This window comes from Tachypleus tridentatus, chromosome 7, assembly GCF_004210375.1.
Source record: "Tachypleus tridentatus isolate NWPU-2018 chromosome 7, ASM421037v1, whole genome shotgun sequence".
NCBI lineage: Eukaryota > Metazoa > Arthropoda > Merostomata > Xiphosura > Limulidae > Tachypleus > Tachypleus tridentatus.
The window spans coordinates 40,473,078-40,494,569 of record NC_134831.1 but is presented as its reverse complement, the minus strand read 5'-3'; the positions used below and the strand labels follow the sequence as shown (position 1 = coordinate 40,494,569).

General features: G+C 33.5%; 3 protein-coding genes across 7 annotated transcripts in view; 1 reads left to right on the top strand and 2 right to left on the bottom strand.

Moving 5' to 3' along the window:
• The window catches only part of LOC143255502 (tectonic-2-like), a 100,255-nt gene extending 98,354 nt beyond the window's left edge, over positions 1-1,901 (bottom strand). For 2 of the 3 annotated variants that reach the window (XM_076511257.1, XM_076511259.1), the window contains exons 1-2: positions 1,747-1,901; positions 1,179-1,361 (exon numbers count right to left, since the gene is read on the bottom strand). In XM_076511257.1, coding sequence (XP_076367372.1) covers positions 1,179-1,299 — 121 coding nt within the window. In that variant the 5' untranslated portion in view covers positions 1,300-1,361; positions 1,747-1,901. Of the gene's footprint in view, positions 1-1,178; positions 1,362-1,602; positions 1,726-1,746 lie in introns of those variants that run through there. The other variant, XM_076511258.1, reaches the window with a different exon arrangement.
• A 6,388-nt stretch (positions 1,902-8,289) lies between these two features.
• LOC143257660 (scoloptoxin SSD14-like) lies at positions 8,290-10,642 on the bottom strand. The gene is made up of 2 exons (XM_076516702.1): positions 10,522-10,642; positions 8,290-8,612 (listed from the first exon to the last, which is right to left on the bottom strand). Exons 1-2 carry the CDS (start codon positions 10,640-10,642, stop codon positions 8,290-8,292), a joined length of 444 nt encoding a protein of 147 aa, XP_076372817.1.
• Positions 10,643-16,279: 5,637 nt separating this feature from the next.
• The window catches only part of gry (trafficking protein particle complex subunit 11 gry), a 55,559-nt gene continuing 50,346 nt past the window's right edge, over positions 16,280-21,492 (top strand). For 2 of the 3 annotated variants that reach the window (XM_076511254.1, XM_076511252.1), the window contains exons 1-3: positions 16,280-16,354; positions 18,277-18,496; positions 18,988-19,157. In XM_076511254.1, the coding sequence (XP_076367369.1) occupies positions 18,278-18,496; positions 18,988-19,157 (389 nt within the window). In that variant the 5' untranslated portion in view covers positions 16,280-16,354; position 18,277. The remainder of the gene's footprint in view (positions 16,355-18,276; positions 18,497-18,987; positions 19,158-21,492) is intronic. The other variant, XM_076511253.1, reaches the window with a different exon arrangement.

The window sequence follows — 21,492 nt, the reverse complement described above, 5'->3', positions numbered from 1 at the left end:
TAAAATCCCAGAAGGATAAAATAAATTAAAATTATGCAAAAGATCAACGTGCATGATAATCCAGAATTCTGAGTATTTCAAAAACAGATTTCCCAGTCGATATGCAAAAGTCACATAAATTGGTGTGTTCATAAAGAAAATGCCAGTTCACATGCATAAAAGAAACAAAGATAGAGTAAAAAATGCATTACTTTTGGTATTTGAAACATGTTACTGATTCAAGAGTAATCACCTAATCAGCATTAACTGTAATGATAACTGCTTAAGAGGTGTCAGGATAACAGTCACAATATAGAAAGATATTAAAAATCTGAGAAAGATGAATAGTGAAAACATCTGAAGATAGTTTTAAAACTAGAAATAAAAAAAAATTCCCTGGAACAGATTTTAAATTATGCATACTTCTACTTTAGATATAGACTGTGTTCAAGTATCTTCTTTCAGGAAAGATTGACTGTTAATGCCAAAATTTATTGGAACGATATGATTATAGAACAATGCTTATTTTTCAAATGATGGTTAATTTCACTAAGAATCTTCAAGTTATTAGTACTAAATTTAGAAAAAAATTTTGAAAAAATCAGCAAATATATTTGTTTTTCTCCAATAGCAACAACTGTAACATTGTTATACAATAAGGGAAGGAAAATTGGTGGATACTTTATTTACAAGGTTTATAAATTTCTTTCAAAAATTGATGAGTTTGTTTATTTGTATCAAAGAAGAGGCATTACTGTATACTACATATAAATACAGTATCACAATAAAAAAAAAAGTGCTAAACTAGTTTTAATTTAGAAATAATAGAAATAAGAACTTGGCAATGTTTTTAAAATGACATATATACCTGAACATGCAAATTTCCTACTGAAATAATGCTTTTTTAATATTTTTCATGTATTACATATTTTTAAATCAATATAGCAATACCACCTAGTCCTATTTCAGATACAACTTTAAATTACTATACTTCAAAACCTCATTTATAATTAAAAATGGTTAATTTTCTACCTGGATGTAATCTTTAAGATCACTAAAATGTTTCAAAACCATACCAGCCAAGTTATCTTTAGGGTAACTAAATAAATGGCATTTAAAATCAAAGTTCCAATTTCGAGGCAAAAAACAACAACATCAAAAAGGTTAATGTCATATATACACTGTCTTAAAATTCTTACCTTTTATATCTTGGCCTTGAACTTTGCCAACACAAGGTATTGCACACAGCCCTAACATGAGTATTGTGCAATATAAATTAAGAAGTTTTCTCAGCTTTTCTCTTTCAACACAAACCATCATTTCTTATGAAAACACCTCAGTTTCTATAACATCACTCTCATAAAGGTGTTTCCAAATTGTTGCTAGAAAACAAGTTATTAAAAATAGAACTAAAAACAAAACAAAACAAGGACATTATGTGCTCAAAATACCTGCAACTTGCTAGTTATATGTTGCAAGGTTACTCATGAGCTTACGTAATGCATAAGTTGGATTTTTACAATTCACTTTAACGTAAACTTTAATTTTAAACTGAATGTCACAGTCAGTACCTTAACAAAAATCAGTTATATTCTAACATAAGAATTCAAACTTATACTACACCTAAGTTTGACTCCACTTATCTTACTGGAGTTACTCAGTCTCATGTATTAGTATTACCGAGTCTTCAACCTAAGCTCATGATTACATTACCTAATCAAAACAAGCTATAAATACATTTAATTCAAATCAATAAGTAAAACATACAAACAAAATTATTTTCTTTACAACAACAAATGTTGCGCTCGCAATAAGAAACCGTCATTATAGACTAAATTACAGGATAATTTAATTTCAAAATATACCCATTTTCACAATTCTATAATTTGTTTACACCGCGGAATACAGCGCTACCTGCAATATAAAACCGCCAAATTAGTAACCAAAAATACTTGTAGAGTGTACCATTATTCGAAATTTTCCAACTACGTTTGTTCTTGACTGATCTCTCAATAGAATATTGGTATAACAAAATCATAAGCGACATGATTATTACTGGAAATTATTTATGACTTCAATACCTACAGCAATCTACTAAAATAGGATTAGTAATGTAACTCATATTCTGTAATGGATAACACCTATTAATTACTTCCATCAAAAGTATTACTGTTATATCTGAATGGATTTAAAGATTTTGGTTTCCCGGGCCAAAAAAAATTTAATGTTTTGTTTTTTTAATTTTGTGCAAAGCTACATGAGGGCTATCTGCGATAGCCGTCCCTAATTTAGCAGTGTAAGACTAAAGGGAAGACAGCTAGTCATCATCTCCCACCGCCAGGTCTTGGGCTACTCTTTTATCAACGTATAGTGGGATTGACCATCACATTATAATGCCCTAGGGCTAAAAGGGCGAGTATGTTTTGTGCGACTGGAATTCGAACCCGCGACTCTCAGATTACAAGTCGAACGCCTTAACCCACCTGGCCATTCTGAATTTTTTTTCTTATAATCAAAATTCCTGTTATTGTGTGAAACCTAGTTTGTTACTCCAGACAAAAATACGAATACATGAGAATACTGTAATACTGTGAAATTATCTGTAAAAACCGATTACTAAGAAGCGTCCTAGCGGAAAGTAAAATAAGCTTAAGGCGTTCGACTCCTAATCCAAAGGTCGCGGGTTCGAATCCCATGATAAATTATAGGTTTTAAATTTTAATGACTTAGGCATTAGATGGAGTTTATTAGCAAAGACGCAACGTCTCAAAACTTTATGAAATACAGTTAAAACTTTTTTTTTCTCTTTTCGTGTCCATAACAAGTGTATATTATAAAAACATACGTTACGTACAATCCACATTACAAATAAAATAAACTTGAACACTTGTACTCTGCCATTAGTTGCCGTAGGTCTTAAGAAAAAATAAGAAAAATAAAGTTCAAAGATATATGTTCCTTTAATTATACTTGAGGAGTTATTAATACCCCATCATTGAAGAATCTTGCCTAAAATCGACGTTGGCCTGCCATCTGAGTAATTGATGATTGCTAGCACTCGTGAATATTCGGTGATTAAGTTAGTGTGATTTCCATGTCTCATCAACCCGTCTAAATAGATCTATAAAACGAAACACACAAACAAAGTTTGTTACATTGTACATTATAAAAAGAAGAAGATCTCAATAGCCTCGGAAGTTAATCTACGAAACCTTTTTTTCCTGTGTATTAGCTATGTTTTTGTGCACTAGCAATACAAAGCGTGGAGCGCGCGTTTGGTGTGACGAGGATTCGAACTCGCGACCCTCGGATTACGAGTGGAGTGACTTAACCACCTGGCACGTATTCAATATAGTTATGTATATCAAAGCTGTAGAAATATTGTGGATATTTCAGACAACATCACTGGTTTTGGAGTTGCACATATTGGTATACTAGGGCAATGTAGATAACATTGTTCACACTGTTATTATTGTTTTAATATAAGGCTACACAACAGACTATGTTACTCTGTCTAATGATAGGAAATGATCCGATGGTTTCAGTATTGCACTCATAAACCTAGAATTAATTCACCAAGGAATATTTTTTCGCGCATAAAAGATCTAATGGTTATGTGAATAGGATAAAAGTTATTTTGGCAGAATGCTTAGCATGGATAAATATAGTTCACGATTCTTTACCACAGAAACATACTCCGCACTTTGGGGCAATGTTACACTAGTAAAATAATGCTCAAATTTCATTCATTAGATCAAAAAACAGTTGGCGTTGGATGTTATTGAACAGCTGAATTCTTTCTAATTTAACAGCGAAACATTAGGGACAGCTAAACAAAGATAGCCCTTTTACAACTTTACTAAAAATTCTGAAAACAAATTACTCTAAAAATGTGAACTAAGTAAGAATTATAGAAAACAATTCCATACCGCGATTCTTTCTTGCGCAGTTCATGGGGAATTGTTTACGTAGTTAACTAGGAAAGCCAGATGATTCTGTTCTAATGGATATTCCACACTAAAGTTTGTTCATTCATCGATTCCTAAAGAAGCTATTCATGTAAGTAGTAAGAAAGTCAAAAGTAGTTAGCTCTACACTTAATGGCAAGCCACTGATTGACTGCCTCAGGCGTTAGGGGGTTTGAGACGGTGAATTCATAGTTTCGCGAAGTAGGGCGTATTGCTAGGAACAGGTGACTTCAAGTTCCCACTATTTATAAATAAATAGTGTTAATTAGGACGGTGTTTTATAGTTCAATGGGGATTACTTGGTTCAGTGTTTCTACAGACGGATAGTGTTAATAAGGACGGTGTTTTATAGGTTAATGGGGATTACCAGGTTCAGTGTTTCTATAGATGGACAGTGTTACTAAGGGTACTGTTTTATAAGTTAATGGGGATTACTAGGTTCAGTGTTTCTATAGACGGATAGTGTTACTAAGGACGGTGTTTTATAGGTCAATGGGGATTACTAGGTTCAGTGTTTCTATAGATGGATAGTGTTACTAAGGGCAGTGTTTTATAGGTTAATGAGGATTACCAGGTTCAGTGTTTCTATAGATGGATAGTGTTACTAAGGGTACTGTTTTATAGGTTAATGGGGATTACTAGGTTCAGTGTTTCTATAGACGAATAGTGTTACTAAGGAGGGTGTTTTATAGGTCAATGGGGATTACTTGGTTCAGTGTTTCTATAGACGGATAGTGTTAGTAAGGAGGGCGTTTTATAGGTCAATGGTGATTACTTGGTTCAGTGTTTCTATAGACGGATAGTGTTAGTAAGGAGGGCGTTTTATAGGTCAATGGTGATTACTTGGTTCAGTGTTTCTATAGACGGATAGTGTTAATAAGGACGGTGTTTTATAGGTTAATGGGGATTACTAGGTTCAGTGTTTCTATAGACGGATAGTGTTACTAAGGAGGGTGTTTTATAGGTCAATGGGGATTACTTGGTTCAGTGTTTCTATAGATGGATAGTGTTACTAAGGGCAGTGTTTTATAGGTTAATGAGGATTACTAGGTTCAGTGTTTCTATAGATGGATAGTGTTACTAAGGGCAGTGTTTTATAGGTTAATGGGGATTACTAGGCTCAGTGTTTCTATAGATGGACAGTGTTACTTAGGTACTGTTTTATAAGTTGATGGGGATTACTAGGTTCAGTGTTTCTATAGACGGATAGTGTTACTAAGGACGGTGTTTTATAGGTCAATGAGGATTACTTGGTTCAGTGTTTCTATAGACGGATAGTGTTAATAAGGACGGTGTTTTATAGGTTAATGGGGATTACCAGGTTCAGTGTTTCTATAGATGGACAGTGTTACTAAGGTACTGTTTTATAAGTTAATGGGGATTACTAGGTTCAGTGTTTCTATAGACGGATAGTGTTACTAAGGACGGTGTTTTATAGGTCAATGGGGATTACTTGGTTCAGTGTTTCTACAGACGGATAGTGTTAATAAGGACGGTGTTTTATAGGTTAATGGGGATTACCAGGTTCAGTGTTTCTATAGATGGACAGTGTTACTAAGGACTGTTTTATAGGTTAATGGGGATTACCAGGTTCAGTGTTTCTATAGACGGATAGTGTTACTAAGGACGGTGTTTTATAGGTCAATGGGGATTACTTGGTTCAGTGTTTCTATAGACGGATAGTGTTAATAAGGACGGTGTTTTATAGGTTAATGGGGATTACCAGGTTCAGTGTTTCTATAGACGGATAGTGTTAATAAGGACGGTGTTTTATAGGTTAATGGTGATTACCAGGTTCAGTGTTTCTATAGACGGATAGTGTTACTAAGGAGGGTGTTTTATAGGTCAATGGGGATTACTTGGTTCAGTGTTTCTATAGACGGATAGTGTTACTAAGGGCAGTGTTTTATAGGTTAATGGGGATTACCAGGTTCAGTGTTTCTATAGATGGATAGTGTTACTAAGGGCAGTGTTTTATAGGTTAATGGGGATTACTAGGCTCAGTGTTTCTATAGACGGATAGTGTTACTAAGGACGGTGTTTTATAGGTCAATGGGGATTACTTGGTTCAGTGTTTCTATAGATGGATAGTGTTAATAAGGGCAGTGTTTTATAGGCCAATGGGGATTACTAGGTTCAGTGTTTCTATAGATGGATGGTGTTACTAAGGCCAGTGTTTTATAGGCCAATGGAGATTACTAGGTTCAGTGTCACTATAAGTGAATAGTGTTTTATAGGCCTGTGGGGATTACTAGGTTCGGTGTTTCTATAGACGGATAGTTCAGTAGGATGATGAGCTTATTGTTGGATGCCTCAATGTACTTAAACATATGATTATGTCATGAACTTTACGTAAAATATTTTTACAATATTTGTTCTGCAAATATTTTGATCTCTATCACGGTTACTGTTTTATTTTGTGAATACAACTCACATCCACTATCTCATTTGTTCTATCATTTCTCACTTCATTATTTTAATTTACTGGCATGACATAAGTTTTTATAATAAACTGTGCTGAAAAGAACAGGAATTTTTCATGTTAATCTAATTAATTAAATTTCTAACAAGTTATTACATGCAATAGTATAACATATAAACAGTAAGATTGTAAGTATGCAATCACACGTAAGATAAAATATTATCTTAGGAGGTGTGAAGTTGTTTTTCTTATACGTAATAGTAAAGAAACGGCCATAAACACTGCGAAACACAAAACGTGAAACAAGTGTGTTGTTTAGTTTAAAGCATAACATTCTACAGAATTTTACATACAACATATTAATGGTGCTGGTAGTAGAAACAGCATTTCCTTCACTATCCACCACAGTCACTTTGGCAGTTCCACGATCTTCCACACTTTTATAAATACCACCCTAATTTTATGGAGTATATATCTCTTTATCAGAAAGCCTCTATCGCATCTCTTCTTTATAATCTATTAAAGTAATTTCTGAGAGAACCTGAAGTGGAACCCAATACTCTAGATAACACACTTCAGTACTAAATTAATTAAGGCATTATAGTAATTGAGTTGCTTTTATATCTTAATGTTTGACAAAAATGCTATCAGTAGTTAAAAATAGTAATTCGAATGTTTAACAGTGCCGTCTTTATGAACGAACGATATTCAATAAATAATAAACAATCACTAGAAGATATTCAACTCTTTAAATAATAGTCACATTATACACCCCACGGATGGGAGGGCGAGCAAAAGGTTTGATTATTTAATAAAAGTTTGATTATTTAATAATGAAAAAATATTCTCATTTAAAATAAACGTAAGAAACATTATATAACATAAATGAAATGGAAATGACTCTGTCTTCTTCTCTTGGGGCTTGGCGTGGCCTAGCGTGTAAGGCGTTCGACTAGCAATCCGAGGGTCGCGGGTGCGCGCCCGCGTCGCGCCAAACATGCTCGCCCTCCCAGCCGTGGGGGCGTTATAATGTGACGGTCAATCCCACTTTTCGTTGGTAAAAGAGTACCCCAAGAGTTGGCGGTGGGTGGTGATGACTAGCTGCCTTCCCTCTAGTCTTACACTGCTAAATTAGGGACGGCTAGCACAGATAGCCCTCGATTAGCTTTGTGCGAAATTCCAAAACAAAACAAATACAAATACCCTCGAGTAGCTTTGTGCGAAATTCCAAAAACAAACAAACAAAACTGTCTTCTTCTCACTGCAATTTTAGAATTATAAGAAAGAGAAAAATACATTATATCAAAAGGATACTGGTGTTATATGTCATCATAAGATAGTGAGAATGTCTGCTATAAGTTCAACGTTTCTGCAGAATATATCACTCCATGACACCAAAAATCTTTGAACTGGAAGATATTAATTGTAAAAATTAAACTTTATTTTAAAAAAGATATATATTTTTAAGATATAAGAAAAATTATTTATTTATTTAATTCTTTTGGATATCCTCACTAGACTACACAAGTGTTGTTTGCGATGGACATTTCTAATTTTGAGTTAATGGATTGGAGGGGAGAAAACTAGTGAAATACATCCACAATGAACTCTTAGTTCATTATAATAGAAGAGTAGGATTTGACTGTCACTCTTGTAACGTGTCACCACTCTCAAATGTGAAGCTCGATTTTGAGGGCACTGTTAGTAAAGAAGCTAAAACAATGGAACCTCAGTCCAGCACATAAACAACATGGCCTCGCTCAGTGTCAGAAAACTCTTAATAAATAATTGCATTTGACTACAACCTAATACGCATTCATGGTGCTAAAGTTCATACACTATTTTATAACAGTAACAGAACACGAATCATAGATTCTTGTAGCTGTAGTCCTGTATACCAACCATCAAGTTACGTCCAATTCATAAAAAAATCAAATATCGAATATCTGGTTCTACTTTTGTGACAGTGACAAAATCTTTATTTCCTAGAAAAGCCCTTTTCGCATATGCATATTTAAAAGCTTCCATCACCTTATGGTATGCAAGAACACCACTCTTCACATCTGCTACATCTTTGGAAGTAAAGTTGCAGCCAGATAAAACATTTAGAATAAACCCCACCAATACTCCATATCCTGGTAGGGGAACTGTGTATAATGTCTTTCCACCTCTCAATGGAACTGCAACTGCATCTTTGGCATACGCTCTGTAGCTTTTCAAGTCTTCCATGGTGATGACTCCTCCTAAAACAAGAGTTTAACTTTAATGCTCTTACTAGCAAGTTTCCTATATCCGAAAATTCATACTATAACAACCAACTCCCTTTGTCACTGACAGAATTTATTAAAACTAGTTACAATATTCCATAAATTACTCGGTAATACTTGTTGGCATGGCAACGCATATGATAATTATTTTACTATGTTAAAAATCAAAGGAGTAGAACTATAAGAACCAAAAGATGTTTCATTTTATTTTCTTATTGCACAGAACGTTGTTAAACTTGCTCTAGTGCACAGTAACGATATCTGAAATACAACAATGGTGTACAGAGAAGTCCTTCCAGGGGGAGGAGTCAAAATCAAGGGGCGTTGGACCCGTCTTCAAAGTTTTGCCTTACAATCAAGAGAACACGTAAGCTTCAACAGTCAGAATTGATTATTTAAATATGTTTAAGGTTAGTTTAAGCCATACTGCAGACTTGCAACTATATACACACCATAACAGTAAATTTGGTTTACCTCAATACTACTGTTTCGTGCAACGTCTGCAGGACTGCATCAGCCATTTTGATGACCTGCTGCTGGTGTTATTGGCAGATGAAAACAGGTTAACGCTCATTACACTCTGTCAGGGCTCAGGAGATATTGGCAAAACAGTATTGGTTTCTTTGATGACCTGAGTGATAATTACCATGTCCAATACCTACGAAGCCACGTGTTGTGACGTTTTTCAACATTTAGCCACAGGATAGTTATCTAGAAATTTTAAGTAAAACTTTGACAAATATGGATACTTTTATTGGAATTGAAAAATTAAGTGTAATTAGTAGTGTAAAATTGTGAAGTGAATAAAAATCAAAAGGGTATTAAAAATCGATTTATTTCTTCTACATTTTACATCAACTAAAAACAACATAATTGCAGTAAAAACGATGTTATCATTACCTCTTGAAGTTCGCTTTTTTACAAATATTTAGCGTTATTTTTTAAAGACTTAAGTACAAAGTGAAACAGGAATTACCAACCAACAATAGATGAACATTAGACGACTGTAACATCTAAATACTCAATGTTTTGTACACTATACAATCTGTGTTTTTATGCAGCTAATCCGTGTATTATGTATGAAGAAGTAAAAGCAATTAATACACATAATATTAAATTTTAGTACACGTATTCATCAAATACTTACTTCAAAAGATACGAAGCTTTTTTGAAAGCGATGTTTTAGACGAATGTGTTTCAGTTGAAAAGGCTGCTTTTCTACTGATAAAATTTTATTCGCCTTTAGTAAAGATTATATTTTACTCTAGGCATTTATTTGTTAATTGCTATGTATTATATAGAAAGAAGTTAGTTGTTGTTCTTGTTTTGAATTAAGTACAAAGCTACACAATGGGCTATCTGTACTCTTCACACCACGGGTATCGAAACCTGGTTTTTAGCGTAGTAAGTCTGCAGACATACCGCTGAGCCACTGGGGGGACTAGAATTTAGTTGTACAGAAAATATAAACGTTCACTATATTATCAAACAAATTTCCATCGCAATCTCCAACTGCAGCTTTACATTTTACGTCTCAAACTAATCCGACCAGCTAGTCAATAGTTACAATGCATAAAGTTAACTACTATATCAAGTAATTCTTTGGCTATAGTTGAGCATTAAAATATGTCATATCCACTATAGGTGGTGATAAAGATGATACGTGTGTTTAACCTTAACATTCTAGAGATTACCTGAAATGTTGTAAGTATCTTATGAATACCTTTGAAGTAGCACTTTGAAAAACATGTTAACTGAAAAACTAATACCACAATTTAGTTGGACAAGGGGCCTCCATACCTTAATGTGGGTTGTGACATGATAGTGTATCTTAAACTTCTGAAACTGTTTCCTAGATTTTTTTCAATGGTGAAACAATCAATACTGATTTTCGCAGATGGTTGTATAAGATCTGACCAATTCAGCTTCCCGTACTTCTGATGTGCCAGCCAACAAACTTTCAGTTCTCCTGGAACAGCCACTGGTAAGCCACCTAATGATCTCATAAGAATTTAGAATATTGAAAGTAACACATGAGAATTTTAAGTGACGGAATCAAAAAATCATCATCCTTACACATCTTAAAACATAAACACTATCTTCTTCAGGGTTAGAATGATAAATAAATGAGTTTAACTATATTGTAGTTATTGTTCATCATTCCAGGTGCTCAAGAAAAGGCCTGCGTAGCAGTAATACAAAAGAAAGGAAATATGTGAGTGATGTTCAAAACTACAGAGAGTTTATAGTTATATTAAAACAATTACGGAGATACAAATCAACAGGTCACGTGACAGTCTCAGCCAATAAACAGTTGTGATGGAACCGAATAAATCAAACAGTTCGGTTCGTCATATTAAAATGATTTTGATCTGAATATACAAATCATCAGTTCACGTGACAACAACAGTTTATATAAAGTCGCGATGAAACTCTATGTATCTGAACAACATTTTGACAACGTTTAACATGACGTAGGTTGTGTGGCGTCAATGTAAATTCATCATTGTTGGGGATGGTATGATTTCAAGGCAAAATATTCATACGTTCAGAGCATAAAAATTGCTTCCAAAAATATGGATTTATAATATATCTAAGACGGGAATATTCGTTGTATTTAATGGCATTAAACAAAAAGGAATACTGATTACTTTTGAATTTCAGGGTCATCAAGAAAGAAGCTTGCAACAAGTCACACCTCAAACATGGTAAACAAAATGTGCCTAAGAAGTGATGGCATTGCGATGGTGTTTTTGAAATTAAGACTATCTTGCATAGCTATTTGTGAAGATGGACAGTACAGAGCATGAACTGACGTGACGACATGAACTTAAACGTTTTGATATAACTTGCGAGGCACTGTGGATATTTTAATATTGCAACATGTAAAGAAAAGTATCTTGGCAAATCTAAGTTTTACTGATCACTAAGCGAAGTAAAAACTCAATAATACATACTCGAAAACTATTTAACAAGTGAGTGGTAAAACCATGCCAGATAATTTGAAGGTGTGTGTGCCCCTCGGAAAAGGCTTGTAGTTTGCAACAAATGAATGTTAATTTTGATGATTTTGTTTGTTGTTGCTGGTTTTTTTAATATTGTGCAAAGTTACACAAGGGCTATCTGTGCTAGCCGCCCTAATTTAGAAGTGTAAAACTAGAGAGAAGGCAGCTAGGCATCACCACCCACTACCAACTTTTAGGCTACTCTTTTACCAACGAATAGTAGGACTGACCGTCACATTATAACGCCCCCACGACTACAAGATTGAGCATGTTTGGTGTAACGGGGAAAAAGTTATGAATAACACGAAACAAATTTCTCTGTTCACAAAAGCATGGGCCCGGCATGGCCTAGCGCGTAAGGCGTGCGACTCGTAATCCGAGGGTCGCGTGTTCGCGCCCGCGTCGCGCTAAACATGCTCACCCTCCCAGCCATGGGGGTGTATGATGTTACGGTCAATCCCACTATTTTCTCTACTATCTATAACTTTGTATGTTTTTTTACTTGCTGTAAAACAAAATATTTATTGTATTTCTTGGTTGGTTTGTTTGCAGACAAGTACAAAGCAATATAATGAGCTGTCTGCCCTGCTCCCACCATGGATATCGAAACACAATTTCTAGCGATGTGAGTCTTCACAATTGCCACTGTGACATTGATAGTGGGGCGGTGGTTCCCTCTTGGTATAATCATTAAGCCACATATATAAATACCTTACATTAGTAAGTTTCAACAATGACTACTCCATCTTCAGTATCAATACAATTTGCAGAGACGGTGTGTTAGTTGTAACTCTACACTTACCATCAGCCACTGATTGCTGATCCGATACCACATTGTTTAGCTTTGCACTAAAACAAAGCTGCAACATTTGATAATTTAATTATGACTGGGGGTTAGGTTCTTCCGTCTTATTAGAAGTAGGCCAATTGCTCAACCCTTTAAATGAGTGGTGTCCCTAAAGTTTGTATGGGAGCTAAACAACAACAAAAGCAGATTATATGTGCGCTTAAGTCCTGGAGAAAATTGTTGTAAACTTGTTTTTTCTTGATAAGTTTTTAGATTATCTCGTGATTATCATTGAATATCCAGTTCACGAAACAATAAAAGATTGGATTATCTCATTTAACGTTTTTTACAAGTTTGAACTTTTCTACACTGTTTTAAGTTGTTGTAGGCCTGTGCTATAAATTAGGAACCTCGTCACACCAAACATGCTCGCCCTTAAAGCCGTGTGGGCGTTATAATTTTACGCTCAGTCCCACTATTAGTTGGTAAAATAGTAGCCCAAGAGTTAGCGGTGGGTGTTGATGACTAGCTATCTTCCATCTGCGAAATTAGGAACGGCTAGCGCATATCCCTCGTGTAGCTTTGCACAAAAATTCATAAACTACTTGTACATAGTTTCTCATGGCCAACTCAGGTGTAAATACTTCACGACATTTGCTAATTTAGCTCTCTATCTCAAAATAATCATCATTTCTCACAGTTACCTCGTATTTTTAATGTGTCTTCAAATGTAAAAAAAAACACTTAATGTCGCACTCTAAGAACTTTCTAAGTGTTTTAAGCCTATCTAATTAAATCTTTTAAATAACACCCGCAGATCCTTTTACCTAATATTTAAATTGCAATATAAAATATAGCTTATAATAGTATTATTAATAACAAAATATTGTTTACCTTAAAAGACGAGGACAACAAACATAAGCTTTAAAAATATCAACTTTTTTATTCACTTATTTAATGCAAAAATTAAGAATATTATACCGCAATTCTGGCGGCTTATGATATTTAGGTATTGGTGACATACTGACATGGTGTTATATAATCAATGTATTGTGATCTAAAACATTTTATTTTGTAAGTGACGAGTTCTGTTTCGATTGTTTAGTAGAAATGGAGAAAACAGAGCTAGTTTACTTAATTATAAAGAAAACATTTTATTTTTCTGACTACAACTTGAAGAGGTCCCACTTAACTAACAATAGGCCCAATTTCAAAAGTAAATATAGTATCAAAAGTGATTTTACTTTTACATGCTGGTTTCCTAGTATATATGTGAGATACTTCTGATATCTTTATTACTTCGTTAAACCACAAACTCAAATTATACAGCTGATTCAATAATCAATCAATAATCTCAGCAACTTACTCTTCCAAACTTGTATTTTTATATCACTTCCTGAATTGTCAAGAAAACAAATATATTAATCAACGTTCCCCTCACTTCTTCTGCATCTACCTGGTTTTTAAAGCGTTTATTGTTCAAAACGTTGTCAATGTGCTTGAGAAAATGAAAATCTGTAAGGGTAAGGTTTGGGGAATAAGATGGATGAGGCAGAACCTCGATTCCCAATTCGTTCAATTTTTGGAGCGTCATCCTTTACAGGCCACAAACGCCGATTTTCTTTATCTTCAGTCATTTCATGCGGAACCCACTTATCCAACTTTTCGTTTTTCCAATCGCACTCGGGTGTTCGGCAATGTTGATTTGCTTGTGCTTATCTTTTCTGCAAGCTCACGTACTGTTTTGTAAGGATCTGTCTCAACTGCTTCCCTTGATGTGTTTTCACCTAAGGAAGGCTTCCTTCCACGACCTTCGTGGTCTTCAAGACTTTCATCTCCATGTCGAAACTTTTGGAACCAACGCTGAACTGTACATTCAGTAACAGATCCATGGTCGAATGCCTGGTTGATGTTCCGTGTAGTTTCGGTAGCTTTTCGTTCAAGTTTGAAGTCATAGAGGAAAATCAGACTAAATTCCTTCTTGTCCATGCTGCTTTGGGGGTTACGAAACTTACTCTGAGTAGAGTTGAAACAGTAGACAATTAAGACTCCTTGTAAGGGACAAACGTTGAATTAAATCAACCAGCCAACAATAAGTTACTCAATATTCAACTTCTAAATGTCATCATGAGAATTCCGACATTTATTTCTGGACAACCTAGTACTACAAAGTGCTGACATTTGCTACTAACGGTGGCAACTCATCAAGTAAGTCATTTACCCTTCTAGAAAAATCAAACTGTCTTAACTATAGTATAGCTTGTTTTGTTTTCTAACTCTCAAACTTGTGTTCTTTCATCCTATTTTCTGTAAAATACAGCACAAAAGAAATCAGAGGCTTTTAGTCCATCAGTTTCCCATTAATATTTTTAACAAGTCAAAATATGACAGACCTATCAATAATTTTTCAAACTAAAAAATAATAATAATAATATTCTCTAGAAGGTATCTGTTTGAAGTGTTTAATAATATAAATGGAATGCATATTTTTTTTCATACTTAATAGTGAGATTAGTAGGACTAGGGAACACAAACATACATTTAGGCAAAGTAAGAATCATTTTCAACTAATACTTTTATTTTTCTAACATGGTGGTTATCCTCTAGAATGAGTTGCTTTCGAATGTTGTGAAGGCATTAAATTTAAGCGAGTTTAAGAGAAAGAATATTTGAATAATAAAGGTAGACTTTAAGATTGTTTCTTTTTAATTTATTAAATATAATGGCACTGTCTATTGTATTCTCACATAACTACTTCACAGGACGTGGATGGAACTTTATTTACTTACACTTTTCCGTTTTAAGGTTTGTTTGTTTGTTTGTTTTGAAATTTCGCACAAAGCTACTCGAGGGCTATCTGTGCTAGCCGTCCCTAATTTAGCAGTGTAAGACTAGAGGGAAGGAAGCTAGTCATCACCACTCACCGCCAACTCTTGGACTACTCTTTTACCAACGAATAGTGGGATTGACCGCCAATTATAACGCCCCCACGGCTGAGCATGTTTGGCGCGAACCCGCAACCCTCGGATTACGAGTCACATGCCTTACGCGCGTGGCCATGCCAGGCCTACCCGTTTATGGAGGTTCACTAATTTCATGGGGAGATATATATACAAATTTTCAATTTTGTATTTTGTGCTTTTTATGAATGTTTTGGTGTTTTTACCACTACTTCGCCCTCTTTTGTTGTACCTTCTTCAAACTGAGTATGGAATTTTGTTGGATCCGTGTGGAGATACATGCAAAATTGCGATTTAATATTTTATGGTTTGCAGTTTTTATGGGCGTTTTTACAGTTACATACAAGGGAAATGGTTTTTCATGTCCTAAGATAGCCTTTTATTAATCATGAATTTACCTAATATCCATCCAGGGGACAGCTATTCGAAGTAGTTTATCATAACGTAGTTTAAAGGACGTGATAGTCGAGATGGACCAATGGGTTCCTTCTTGATGACAAGAAACCAACCTGAAGTAAAAATGTATCTCGGAACAGCTAGTATGGGTATTAACACTTTTACTATTAACGCAGAAAACAACGTTTCGACCTTCCTAAGTCATCTTCAGATTAACAATGAGAGAGTTTGCAACTGACCGTTGACCTAGGAAGGTCGAAACGTTGTTCTTTGATTTATTATTAAAAGTGTTAATACTCATACCAGCCATTCTGAGATACAACTGGTTTCTTGTTGTCCCTACAGAACTACACTAACAGTGAACTTATATATTGCTATAACACGGCCACTGAGAAAATAACTGATGGTATTATACCAAACTTCTATTGTGTTTTATGAAATAAATAGATTTTAGTAAGATTTAGAACGAATCTTTAAAATGAGTTAGGTGGAAATAAAATATTGTTGTGAAAAGTAAATTTAAGATGTCGCTCTAGTTTCTTTACTATATAGTATGTGAGTGGTAAATCGGTAAATATTAACGTTAATATTATGCATAATATTATAGAATTAAACATGAAATGTTTTTACAAGCATTAACGATATCGTTTGTTGTTTTTTAAATATATTTGAGGCATACATATTCCCGGACAGTGGTGGTGTGGGAAATAGGGTAGATATACTGTAGAGAAATGGAATCTGTGGTAGACAAAAATGTGTAATCATAGGCCTACTGTAATTTAAGTTTGACATGAAACTGCAAATCCGAAAAGCTCAAATAAAGGATAAAGAACGTAACGCAAATAAACGAATGCGAATCGCTTGCGGAATTTATTATAGTGTCACATACATAACGAAACTATTTGAGTCTTACTTTAAACTGGATTTTAGGTTCAGACGTTTTATAAAATCTATGTAATATTTGCAATTTTTCAAAGCAAATTATTTCATAAAAGAGGCAGAACATTTATAATCACGTTTGAGATTGAAATTTGAAACAGAAAGAAAATAAACTAGTTGGTTTAGAAGTAGAATTATAAATAAAAGAGATTTTATTTTGTTAACTATATCAGTGTTAACATTCTTTTAAAAATACATATTAAATTAATACAATTTTATAAACTACAGTATCTAAAGACTAAATTGAATCAGCATGGTAGTTACTGTATACCTGCAGTCCAAACATTTCAACTTGTAAAGTTGTATGGTAATCACTATAAAACAATTCATAGTTAATTTCAGTTTTCAAATGAATATTAATGTAATTACATCAGAGAAGAAAGTAAGGTACCACATGTATATTACATAACTTTTGTTGATAATAAGAGGTATATAATACTGAACTATACATTTTAAACTATTTACACTAGCTTTCATGTTTATAAATGATTTTATTGTTTCTAATTTTACTCAAATGTCATAATTATAACTTACATGTTTCTGATTTAGTTGTATTTTTTAAAATATCTCATAATCATTTTGGGTTATCTAAGTTGAATTGTAATTTGAATGGGAATAACTTTAACAGTGTTATGAAAGAAAGGGATCTTTGTGTAATAGTCAATCAGACTCTTAAGCCGTCCAAGCATTGTGATAAGGTAAATAGGATTTTAGGTTGTATCTGTAGAAATATTGAATACAAGTCTGGAAAGGTTATAATTTCATTTTGCAAGTGACTGGTTAGACCACATTTGGAATATTGTGTTCAGTCTTTGGCTTCTTACCTTAGAAAGGGTGTTGAATTGTTGGGAAGGGCTACTATAATGGTACCTAAGATGGAGGGGTTGTCATTATGAGGAGAGATTAAGATCTCTGAAATTGTTTTCTCTTGAAAAAAGAAGAGGTAGGGGGGGATCTGATTAAGGTGTTTGATGTATCATATTTAACAGAATAGTGGGATTAAGGGACACAACCATAAATTTTGGCAGGGTAGGAGTCATCTTCAGCTGAAACAATTTTATTTTTTTAACAGAGTGGTTGGCCTTTGGAACAGGTTGCTTTCAAGTGTTGTAGAGGCAGTAAATTTAAGCTTGATAAATATATGAATGATAACGGCTGGCTTTAAATTGTTGTTTATTTAAATTAATTTAGTTTTAGAGTGTCGAACAGCCAAGATTGACTAATAAGTCCCATGCTGTGCCAAAACATTTTGTTAATCCCATCATTCTAACACTAAGTCAGACTTTTTTCTGCAGCATAAATCCCTGATGTTTAGCAGTGTAAGTTTCTGCTGTTTCTTTATGCTTAAATTGTGCTGCACCTAGTTTTGCTATCTGTTAAAATGAGGTGTGACTTTATAGCCAACATTTATTTTCTCTTATAATATGTATAACTTTAGTGATTCATTCACATTATTTTCTTAAGATGCATTTTTGTTGTTGTTGTTGTCATCCAATTATAGTGTACTGTAAAATACATTGGTAGTGAGTGTTTAATTGCATATGATTTCACAGAATGTGTGAAGGAATGGGGATACTTAATATTGGAGATCTTCCATCAGAGTTGACATGTCGTCCTTTAGCAATTGTGACTGTGCTTGGATTAGACATTCCTACAAATCCTGTGCACACAGCTGTTTGGGAGTCATTTACACTAAACAGGAAGCCTGATAGAGCCCCTTTAAACTTCAAGCACATCAAAGAAGGGTACGAATTCCCAAAAGCAAAACCAAAGGTTTGTATGATTTTCAGAAAGATTCATAAAAAAATTATAAAGCAAGTAATTCATAGAATTTAAACAGCTTATTATGTACGTGTACTGTTTATACTAAAAACTAATACTGCAGAAACTGATTGATATGTAAATCCCAAAATATGATACAGATGTTAGAAAAAAACATTTTAGTGTTTAAACCAAAAGATTACAATTGAGGCATTTTTTTTCATATTGATTCTATTTCTTGTTAGAGTGAACTTAGTATTTTTGTTTTAAGTCTGCAACAATTCTGTAGAATTATTTCCCTACAAATATTAAGTTCTTTAGTGTTAATGTATTTTATGTGTGATATTCTTTAAAGTCGTAGCTCTCTACAAGTTTGTTCATTTTCCTCTCCATAATGATCTTAATCCAAAAACTCCTTAAATTCCACATTGCATAAAATATAGTATGAAAGTTAACAAAATGTTAGGTACTTGAAGTTTAACCATGTTTCTCCTAATGTTCAGAGGAGTTCCTACGAGTGGCATGTCCCAAAAGGTTTGCTGAAGTCCAACTGGTTACACAAACATGCTTCTGAAGTTCCTGCTGTGGCAGTTCTTTTTTATGATCTTGATTGGGATGATCTGCTGTGGAACGAAAAACGAGTTGATTGTGCAAATAAATTAGAAAATCTCAGGTTATACATTTTTTCATAAATACTAGATGCCAGACAACTCACTTTTGTTTTATCAGTTGGTAAAATACTTATTAGTTTTTTTTGTGATATTTAACCGTTCAATGCATGTGTTAGTCATTTTATGTAGTGTTTGTAGGGAGTTAATTATAATAAATTAACTAATGATATATATATATGTGTGTGTGTGTGCATGTGTGCTCTGTTTCTTCTGGCTTCTCATATTTCTTCACTGTAAACTTTGCCAAATTCATTTATTGAGACATTAAAAATATTATTCATATCAATTTTTTTGTCATTCTGTAACACTTATTTGGTGCAATTTGTTGAGAAAAATGGAATATCTTTGCAGCTTCAAGGACTATCATCTGTAAACAATGTACTTGTCAGTTTCTTTTGGAATTTTTCAGCCCATTTCAAAGAATAATTTAATCTACCAAGAAACTAGCACCCTTTGAGAACATGTTATCCATTTCTTGATCTTCAGGCATTTCCCATGTATTTTTCTGCTTAGTTTTTGTACATACTTTGGCTACCATCTGCTTATAATATCACATTTACTACAGTGAAACTTTGAATATGATTGGATAGAGCAAGAATTAGCTGTTTCACATCATAGTAAAGTAAATAAGTTCATTTTAGCAGTAGTATATTGTTTATATGGAAAACTAGTATTAACCAATGGCATTTAGTAAGAAATTTTGATGACTCAGGAATAGACAACATATTTCAGAATTTTACTTTGTTTTGTTAATGTTCTTTTTCCTTGTAAAAGTTTTAATATGTTAAATTGCATCTGTTTAAAATCTTTAGAAATATTCATCAATGAGAATACATCAGATAGGCTTAATTGGGGTAAGTGAATATGGTAGGTGACTACACAATATTCTGATGACTTGAATCTTTCTTTAATATTTTTCTCTTCATCCTATTCAAACAATGTACATGAATAAATTGGCTAATTTGTTACCCAATTATTTCTAACTGCAATCAGAATATGTTTTAAATAAAATGTTACTGTTATAAGTGACTTTAAAAGTTTTAGTTATTTATCTGTTTATTTGATTCATGTGAGATTAGTGACAATACTACATATTTTAAAAACAAAAATGTGAACAAAGTGATCTCTTTGGCATTAACAATTCAATAAGTAGAATGTGTTCATATTATCTTTAAAAAACATTTTTTCACAAAGTCTTTTGCAAATTATGTAAGTAGTGACCATCAGTGAAAACACTGTATGTGTTAAAAATACACTAACAAATGTTATGATTCATGACAAGGAACCCACTTTTTGAAACATAAAAATTTGGAGACAGCATGAATGAATAGAGAAGAAAACTTTGTAATAGATATGTAATGTTTGAAGAACACCATTATTCGATACCAGATGTTGTTATAGTTAGTAACCTGTAGGATCATTCAACTATTTACTAACTAGATATTATTATTATTATTACTATTACTATTTAAAAAGCTATAGGTTTAGTTTTAATAATAATGATAAAAATGGATAGCCAAATTGTAATTACAGAGGTGGTGTTTTATGTTACTAACTGTAGCAACAAGTGATATCTGATTGGAACATCATTAGTTAGAACTAACTATATTGAGTACATCAAAACTTTATCAATGTTTTGAAGGATGCACTGTTAAAATCTTGAACTTGTATGCTTGGCAACAAGGCAAAAATGCTTATTGCAGAATAAGATTGAACATAAAAAATCACCAGTGTTTAGATAGCCATCTTATAAAACAGGAAATAGATTAAAATGAACAATATAACATAGATAGTGGGTGGCAGCTCTCCAGATTGTTGTGCAGTGTTTTCAGAGCACAAATCTGCATCAAGGTTTTCAAAGCTTGTAATAGCTACTTCCTTACGTTTGTCACTACGTTTCATGTTATTGTAACAGACCAGTTCCAGGTAGATTGTCTGCTCTTCTTGCTATTTTGAACAAGAAGTTACCCCCTCCCTTAGTTATTTAGCATTCCCATGACAACTTCAAGAATAAAGAAAATACCATATTAGCCTAGTTTTTGATGTTCTCAGTTTTAACAGTTTGTTTCAGAAATATATTGGAGAAGTATGGGGGTCGTGTAGCTTTGCACAAAATTCGAAACATAACAAACTAGAAATCTGAAAATTCTGCATAATACAAAGAAAAAAACAGAGAATGTGCCAGTGACTTTAGGAAGCTTATTAATATGTTTTTCTAAAGTCATAAATATCAGTCACATGTGACTTAGTTTTGACAGATTCTGTCACAATGGTTATAATTAATTGATTAACTACACAGTTTTATGCCACATTTTAATTTTTTTTTTTTTTTTTCAG

Excerpts from the sequence above, each read along its gene's own strand:
- LOC143257660 (XM_076516702.1), bottom strand. The coding sequence starts at position 10,642 with ATGAGATCATTAGGTGGCTTACCAGTGGCTGTTCCAGGAGAACTGAAA. Across the intron at positions 8,613-10,521 it reads ACAACCATCTGCGAAAATCA|GAGGAGTCATCACCATGGAA; the intron begins GTATTGATTGTT and ends CTCTTGTTTTAG.